Source organism: Lolium rigidum, chromosome 4 (assembly GCF_022539505.1).
Source record: "Lolium rigidum isolate FL_2022 chromosome 4, APGP_CSIRO_Lrig_0.1, whole genome shotgun sequence".
In the NCBI taxonomy this organism is placed as follows: domain Eukaryota; kingdom Viridiplantae; phylum Streptophyta; class Magnoliopsida; order Poales; family Poaceae; genus Lolium; species Lolium rigidum.
In genome coordinates this window covers 136541888-136551035 of record NC_061511.1, presented here as the reverse complement: position 1 = coordinate 136551035, position 9148 = coordinate 136541888, and the positions used below count along the sequence as shown (strand labels likewise).

Here is a 9148-nt window from a genome sequence, read left to right as displayed (position 1 = left end):
GCTTGGACTACCGGATTATCACCGCAATACATATGCTTTAACCAAGTTTCACAAAGGGGTACCTCTATGCCGCTCTGTACAAAGGTCTAAGGAGAAAGCTCGCATTTGGATTTCTCGCTTTTGATTATTCTCAACTTAGACATCCATACTAGGGACAACATAGACAACGAGATAATGGACTCCTCTTTTAATGCTTTAAGCATTTGACAATAATTAATTCTTTTCTCATTAGAGATTTGAGGATATTTGTCCAAAACTGAAACTTCCACCATGAATCATGGCTTTAATTAGCGGCCCAATGTTCTTCTCTCACAATATGCATGCTCAAACCATTCAACTCGGTGTAGATCGCCCTTACTTCGGACAAGACGAACATGCATAGCAACTCACATGAAATTCAACAATGAGTTGATGGCGTTCCCCGATAAACATGGTTATCACACAACAAGCAACTTAATAAGAGATAAAGTGCATAATTACATATTCAATACCACAATAGTTTTTAAGCTATTTGTCCCATGAGCTATATATTGCAAAGGTGAATGATGGAATTTTAAAGGTAGCACTCAAGCAATTTACTTTGGAATGGCGGGAAAATACCATGTAGTATAGGTAGGTATGGTGGACACAAATGGCATAGTGGTTGGCTCAAGTATTTTGGATGCATGAGAAGTATTCCCTCTCGATACAAGGTTTAGGCTAGCAAGGCTTATTTGAAACAAACACAAGGATGAACCGGTGCAGCAAAACTCACATAAAAGACATATTGAAAGCATTATAAGACTCTACACAGTCTTCCTTGTTGTTCAAACTCAAAACTAGAAATTATCTAGACCTTAGAGAAACCAAATATGCAAACCAAATTTTAGCATGCTCTATGTATTTCTTCATTAATGGGTGCAAAGCATATGATGCAAGAGCTTAAACATGAGCACAACAATTGCCAAGTATCACATTACCCAAGACATTTATAGCAATTACTACATGTATCATTTTCCAATTCCAACCATATAACAATTTAACGAAGGAGAAACTTCGCCATGAATACTATGAGTAGAAACCAAGGACATATTTGTCCATATGCTACAGCGGAGCGTGTATCTCTCCCATAAAGTGAATGCTAGGATCCATTTTATTCAAACAAAACAAAAACAAAAACAAACCGACGCTCCAAGAAAAAAACATAAGATGTGGCCGAATAAAAATATAGTTTCAGGGGAGGAACCTGATAGTTTGTTGATGAAGAAGGGGATGCCTTGGGCATCCCCAAGCTTAGACGCTTGAGTCTTCTTGATATATGCAGGGGTGAACCACCGGGTGCATCCCCAAGCTTAGAGCTTTCACTCTCCTTGATCATGTTGTATCATACTCCTCTCTTGATCCTTGAAAACTTCCTCCACACCAAACTCGAAACAACTCATTAGAGGGTTAGTGCACAATATAAATTGACATATTCAGAGGTGACACAATCATTCTTAACACTTCTGGACATTGCATAATGCTACTGGACATTAGTGGATCAAAGAAATTCATCCAACATAGCGAAAGAGGCAATGCGAAATAAAAGGCAGAATCTGTAAAAACAGAACAGTTCGTATTGACGAATTTTAAAATGGCACCAGACTTGCTCAAATGAAAATGCTCAAATTGAATGAAAGTTGCGTACATATCTGAGGATCATGCACGTAAATTGGCATAATTTTCTGAGCTTCCTGCAGGGCAGTGGGCTCAGATTCGTGACAGCAAAGAAATCTGGAACTGCGCAGTAATCCAAATCTAGTACTTACTTTTCTATCAACGGCTTAACTTGGCACAACAAAACTCAAAACTAAGATAAGGAGAGGTTGCTACAGTAGTAAACAACTTCCAAGACACAAAATAAAAACAAAGTACTGTAGGTAAAAACATGGGTTGTCTCCCATAAGCGCTTTTCTTTAACGCCTTTCAGCTAGGCGCAGAAAGTGTGTCTCAAGTATTATCGAAGGGTGGTGCGTCAACATTACCTTGGGCTTTACCCTTACCTTTCTTATTGTTTTTCTTTCCCTTTGGTTTAGGAAATATACGAGTTTCTCCCGGTATAGAGGTGAATTTCAAAGTGCCTTCTCCAACATCAATGACTGCTCCCAATAGTTTCAGCGAGGGATCTTCCGAGTGTGAGTTTTCTGTTTCAACAACAAGATAATCAATAGATATTGTTCTTCCACAAATAGTTGTATGCACACCTGCGGCTATTCCTTTAGGGATTATAGTAGAGTTATCAATGAGAGTTATCTTTTCTCCTCCTTCCTCAACTCCCCAAAGTTTCAAAGATTTATAAATACTTTCGGGCATAAGGCAAAATTCATACATAATATCACGAGTAGGCATGGAGGGTTCGATCACCGATAACAATTTTAACGAAGGATCCCACAATGAGAGTTTAGAGTTCACTAAGACTTGTTCAAGACGATTACGAACGTGGCAATAGTTATCATTCAAGCGAGATGTACTTATCTCCAGAGTATTTAATCTACTATATATGCTAGCGAGGACTGAATCAAAGTTATTAGCTGAATCATATGATGCAACCAACTTCTTTATGGCATTAAAAGCTTGATCCCCAGTGCAATGAAGGAAATCTCCTCCCACTAAAGTATCCAAAGCATATCTATAGCGAACCATAAGACCAAAATAAAAATTGCTAAGGAGCAAACTTAGAGTCATTTGAGGTTCAGTTTTACGATAAGAAGTAAAAATTCTAGACCAGGCATCCTTAAAACTCTCCTCATCCCCTTGTTTAAAAGTAAAGACTAATTCTTCAGGCGAAGAAGTAACAGGTTCAGAGCTAGACATGGTAACAAAAGTAACTAATTTTTTTTGTATTTTTAATATAGAGTGCAAGACAATAAAGTAAACTAGATAAAGTAAATGCAAGTAAACTAATTTTTTTGTGTTTTTGATATAGAGTGCAAGACAGTAAATAAAGTAAAACTAGCAACTAATTTTTTTTGTGTTTTGATTTAGTGCAGCAAACAAAGTAGTAAATAAAATAAAGCAAGACAAAAACAAAGTAAAGAGATTGAGAAGTGGAGACTCCCCTTGCGGCGTGTCTTGATCTCACCGGCAACGGCGCCGTGAAAAAGAGCTTGATGGCGTGTATTTCACACGTTCGTTGGGCAACCCCAAGAGGAAGGTATGATGCGCACAGCAGCAAGTTTTCCCTCAGAAAGAAACCAAGGTTTATCGAACCAGGAGGAGCCAAGAAGCACGTTGAAGGTTGATGGCGGCGGGATGTAGTGCGGCGCAACACCAGAGATTCCGGCGCCAACGTGCAACCTGCACAACACAACCAAAGTACTTTGCCCCAACGAAACAGTGAGGTTGTCAATCTCACCGGCTTGCTGTAACAAAGGATTAACCGTATTGTGTGGAAGATGATTGTTTGCAGAGAAAACAGTAAAAACAAGTATTGCAGTAGATTGTATTTCGGTAAAGAGAATTGGACCGGGGTCCACGGTTCACTAGAGGTGTCTCTCCCATAAGACGAACAGCATGTTGGGTGAACAAATTACAGTTGGGCAATTGACAAATAAAGAGAGCATGACCATGCACATACATATCATGATGAGTATAGTGAGATTTAATTGGGCATTACGACAAAGTACATAGACCGCCATCCAAGCTGCATCTATGCCTAAAAGTCCACCTTCAGGTTATCATCCGAACCCCCTCCGGTATTAAGTTGCAAAGCAACGAGACAATTGCATTAAGTATGGTGCGTAATGTAATCAACAACTACATCCTTAGACATAGCATCAATGTTTTATCCCTAGTGGCAACAGCACAACACAACCTTAGAACTTTACATCATCTGTCCCAGGTGTCAATGCAGGCATGAACCCACTATCGAGCATAAGTACTCCCTCTTGGAGTTAAAAGCATCTACTTGGCCAGAGCATCTACTAATAACGGAGAGCATGCAAGATCATAAACAACACATAAGCATAACTTTGATAATCAACATAACAAGTATTCTCTATTCATCGGATCCCAACAAACGCAACATATAGAATTACAGATAGATGATCTTGATCATGATAGGCAGCTCACAAGATCCAACAATGATAGCACAATGGGGAGAAGACAACCATCTAGCTACTGCTATGGACCCATAGTCCAGGGGTAGACTACTCACTCATCACTCCGGAGGCGACCATGGCGGTGTAGAGTCCTCCGGGAGATGATTCCCCTCTCCGGCGAGGGTGCGGAGGCGATCTCCGAGGATCCCCGAGATGGGATCGGCGGCGACGGCGTCTCAGTAATGTTTTCCGTATCGTGGCTCTCGGTACTGGGGATTTCGTCACGGAGGCTTTAAGTAGGCGGAAGGGCAAGTCGAGAGGCGGCACGGGGGGCCCACACCATAGGCCGGCGCGGCCAGGGGTGGGGCCGCGCCGCCCTAGGGTTTGGCCACCCCGTGGCCCCTCTTCGTCTCGTCTTCGGTCTTATGGAAGCTTCGTGAGAAAATAGGCCTCTGGGCTTTTATTTCGTCCAATTCCGAGAACATTTCTTTACTAGGATTTCTGAAACCAAAAACAGCGAGAACAACGATCGGCACTTCGGCATCTTGTTAATAGGTTAGTTCCAGAAAATGCACGAATATGACATAAAGTGTGTATAAAACATGTAGATAACATCAATAATGTGGCATGGAACACAAGAAATTATCGATACGTTGGAGACGTATCAGTTTCTAATTTTTGTTCACTCCGTTTTTTTTTCCAGAATTTCTATTATTTCAGTTATTTGCATAGCTTAGTCTCTATCTGTAACTACACTTATCTCTTGTCAAATTACTTACTCGTGGTCAAACTTCCCGCTCGATCACCCATCCTCCCACTATTCCACCTCTAGCACGCTTAACTTCCGAGTTCCATTCCGTCTCGCATCCAAGTGCTACGCGCACATGTATGTGATACTAGTATCATATCAATCCTATTAACATGTTGGTCGATGTCACATTTTTTTATTGTTTGAATTTCAAATAATTTTTTTTCATAAACAAAAATAATGATGTAATAATAATCGTGAATAAATAAATAAACATTAACTTTTTAGTTTTTTTATTTTTTTATTTTTTAAATATTTTTTTTGCCAAACCTAAAACCTAAAAATTTGAAAATCTTAAAATTGGGTAAAAGTAATAGTAATCTTTATGCTGGATGCAATTATTAATTTTATTTGTTTGAAAAATTTAAAAAATATAAAATCCATAATTTATAGCAAAAACAAAAATCTTCCTGCTTTCATATTTTCATTTGGAATTTTGAGAATCTAAAAATTGGCTAACCGGGTAAACCTTTAGTCCCGGTTGGGGACACCAACCGGGACTAAAGGGGTACCCTTTAGTCGCGGTTGGTGTCCCCAACCGGGACTAAAGGTTTTTCCGCCGGCCGCATCCCTCCATAGCCCTTTAGTCCCGGTTGGTGTTGCCAACCGCGACTAAAGGGGTACCCTTTCGTCTCGGATGGAGCATTAGTCGCGGGTCGCCTCCCGAACCGTGACTAAAGCCCCCTTTAGTCGCGGTTCGAATATTTCCGGGACTAATGGGGGTGGACGGAAGCCTCTTTTTCTACTAGTGCATGTACAATAGTTGGATATAGAAATGTAGTATTTTATCAATACATAGCCCACATTTCACTCTCACAATGTACCTAGAAGCATGTACCTAGGATGGCGGGTCAACTCTAGCACGTGCTTAGCATGATAAAAGTTTCTCTCTTATGCAGGTCATCTATCGGTGTATGGCTTTGCTCTGTTCACGGTCATCGCTTCAGCGCATGAAGAATCGCGATCTCTTTACGGAGATGTCTACACGGTTGGAGGGTACGACAAAGGAATTTATTACCTAACATGGGTGGCTACAAAATCATAGGAATGCAGCTCCTTCTACCTAGTTGGCTATTCAGATTTTTAGTGTTCATTTTTGTACCGACTTATATGTTTACTCTTATCTTGGATGGATGTGTGCATCTTTGCTATGCATAAACCGTTTGTAATGCTTAAAACTTTTAGGTAATAAAGCTCTCTTTATCGAAAAATAAAAATATGGATGTGTGCATCTTTGCTATGCATAAACCGTTCGTACTCTCAAAAAGAATATATATTGTGTAAAATCGATACTATCTCCGTTCCAAAGCTTAAGTTTTTTTTAAAAGTCTAACCAAATTTTTAGAAAAATCTATGAACAAAGATGATACAATTTCACTATCTATCTAGTGATACTGATGTTGTATTTTGCATGTTAATGATCTCTAGTAAGACTTGATCAAACTTGACATAATTTAATGTTCTGAAATTAATATAAGCCTTAAGCTTTGGAATGAAGATATTATGATTTACCGCGGTCCATAATAGCAGGATGATAATTAAGGAAGATTTGTTACTAAAACTCAACCACGACACTTTATAAGCCCGCTCCGCTCGAGTGTGGCGTTTTCTAGGCCGAGCTACATTTGGCTCTTTATTTTCAAAGACTCAAAAATCGTATTTCAATATTTCAAAAAGGTCCGAAACAAAATCTTAGAGGTAACCAATGATGTGTGCTATAAATGGTGCAAAATCTCAATGCAAACTGATTTTTATTATAGAGTACTACACGAGCTGACAAATTACAAATTAGTAGTCTTGAAATTTATACTATTCAATATAAAATTTGTCATTTTTGTGTAGCCTAAAATATAAAGTAGTTTGTATTGAAATTTTACAGCATTGTAGCATACATCATTTGCTATCTCTAAATTTTTGTTTCAGATTTTTCAAAATTTTGATATTCTATTTTTAAGTGTTTGAAAATGTTTGAAATTTTCCCGCTCCATGAGTAGTATATGTATATATGCATGCGTGCTGCAGTTGCTTGTCTTCACATCTTTTGTAGAGTATAAAGAAATGAAGTTGATGAACAATAATAGGCCTTGCACTATGGTGCTGCAAGAAGATGATCGACCTAATCCAAACCGAACTTGATGGCGCCACATTTGCGTTTCATCTTCATGCCAACTGATCCACCACCTTCTTTCTCCTCACGAGATCGAGGAAGGAAATATACGGTATAAATTCGCACCATTGCATCGGATGTTCCAACGACAGTTCAGAACACAGAGGACATACAGATCGATCGGCCGGCCGGTCGAGATGCCGGAGTACTGCGTGACGGGCGGGACGGGGTTCATCGCGTCGCACTTGATCCGGGCGCTGCTCGCCGCCGGCCACACGGTGCGCGCCACGGTGCGCGACCCGAGCGACGAGTCCAAGGTCGGGTTCCTGTGGGACCTGGAGGGCGCCGAGGAGCGGCTGCAGCTGGTGCGCGCTGACCTGCTCGTCGAGGGCTCCTTCGACGCGGCCGTGAGCGGCGTCGACGGCGTCTTCCACGCGGCCTCCCCGGTCGTCGTCTCCTACGAGGACGGCAAGGACGCGCAGGAGAAGCTGGTGGACCCGATCGTGAAGGGCGCCGGCAACGTGCTCCGCTCCTGCGCCAGGGCGGCCCCTCCGCCGCGCCGCGTCGTGTTCACCTCCTCCTGCTCCTGCGTCCGCTACCGCCACCACCACGGCGGCGCGGCTGCGCCGGCGCTGAACGAGTCGCACTGGAGCGACGCGGAGTACTGCCGCACGTACGGGCTCTGGTACGCGTACGCCAAGACGGTGGCGGAGAAGGAGGCGTGGCGGCTCGCGAAGGAGCACGCGCTGGACCTCGTCGTCGTGAACCCGTCGTTCGTGGTCGGGCCGGTTGTGGGCCGGGCGGCGCCCACTAGCACGGCGCTGGTGGTGCTGGCGCTGCTGAGGGGCGACCTGGCCAAGTACCCGAACACGACCATCGGGTTCGTGCACGTGGACGACGTGGTGCTCGCCCACGTCCTGGCCATGGAGGACGGCAGGGCCTCCGGGCGGCTCATCTGCTCCGGCGACGTCGCGCACTGGTCCCAGGTGCTCGAGGAGCTCAGGGAGCGGTACCCGCAGTACCCAATCCCCACGGAGTAAGCGTTTCTACCCACCTGGCCATGTTGTTACGTATGTATTCATCGATCAAACTCTCATGGTCATGGATGGGATGGTGTTGGGATTGTACTGAATCAGGTGTAGCGGCGGGAAAGGAGACGACAGGACGCACAAGATGGACACGAGCAAGATGGAGGCGCTGGGGTTCCCGCCGTTCCTGTCCATCCAGCAGATGTTCGACGACTGCATCAAGAGCTTCCAGGACAAGGGAATTCTTGCGTGAAAGCGATACATCGATCTGAATTCAGAGCCACTCCATGCAATATAGGAGTACCTTAACTTATCAAGAAGTTAACTGTTAACGTTAACGGCCGGTGCTAAGGTTCGAACTTTGTGAGAAGATATAGTAACTACGCTTAGTGCAGTAGGATCCTATGCATCGTTTAAATTAACTGTTTCTTAAGGCGCAACATTCAAGGACCGAAGTATATATACATGCATGTAAACACCCAACTGTTTAGCCAAAGGTCTGAGGTCTGTCGACGAACATCATCTTAAGTCAATTTGCACAACTTTCACTTATGTGCGTTTTTCACCGGGTGTGCCTAAGTCTCAGTCGACTGAGATTTAACTTATGTCTTAATCGGGTTACATTAGTGGGCCTAAATTAAGTACAAACAGCAGCAAACACGAATCTTCAAGCAGAAACAAAATTCAACGATAGAGCACGTGACTGAGACATAAGCTACGTCTCAGCTAGCTGAAACTTAGCAATTCCGTTTTTCACCCAAGTACGACCCGCGTAAAAGATGTACGGAGTACTTTTTCCGAAATCGACAAAAACCTTCAAAAAAATTTAAACCACCGAGAATCAATAACAATTGCGCGCGACCATCAACCGATCACACATTGTGATCAACCTCCTTTTTTAGACTCCAATACGGTGTCAATATTTCGCATATCGGACGCATCCAGGAGTTGCCACGTGAAAATGGTCTGGCAGTTGACGACTTGACATCCACCGTGAACCAAAGAATCAAACGGCTGGTAACTCAGTCATCCCCCGTTTTTATAGATCTCTGAATTAGTAGAGGCATTACACCTATGGATGTGAAAGTGGGATATAAGTGAGATAATCAGATCCAAATTTATTAAGAAAGAAAAAGTGAGTCAACAG

At 42.8% G+C, this 9148-nt stretch overlaps 1 protein-coding gene across 1 annotated transcript; it reads left to right on the top strand.

Annotated features, from left to right (window-relative positions):
• The first annotated feature begins 7170 nt into the window (after nucleotides 1–7170).
• On the top strand, nucleotides 7171–8254 carry LOC124647544 (tetraketide alpha-pyrone reductase 2-like). Its single transcript, XM_047187466.1, has 2 exons — nucleotides 7171–8009; nucleotides 8110–8254. Exons 1-2 carry the CDS (start codon nucleotides 7171–7173, stop codon nucleotides 8252–8254), a joined length of 984 nt encoding a protein of 327 aa, XP_047043422.1.
• Nucleotides 8255–9148: the final 894 nt, after the last annotated feature.

Coding starts and splice junctions, on each gene's coding strand:
- LOC124647544 (XM_047187466.1), top strand. CDS start 7,171: ATGCCGGAGTACTGCGTGACGGGCGGGACGGGGTTCATCGCGTCGCAC. Junction 8,010..8,109: donor CAGTACCCAATCCCCACGGA/GTAAGCGTTTCT, acceptor GTACTGAATCAG/GTGTAGCGGCGGGAAAGGAG.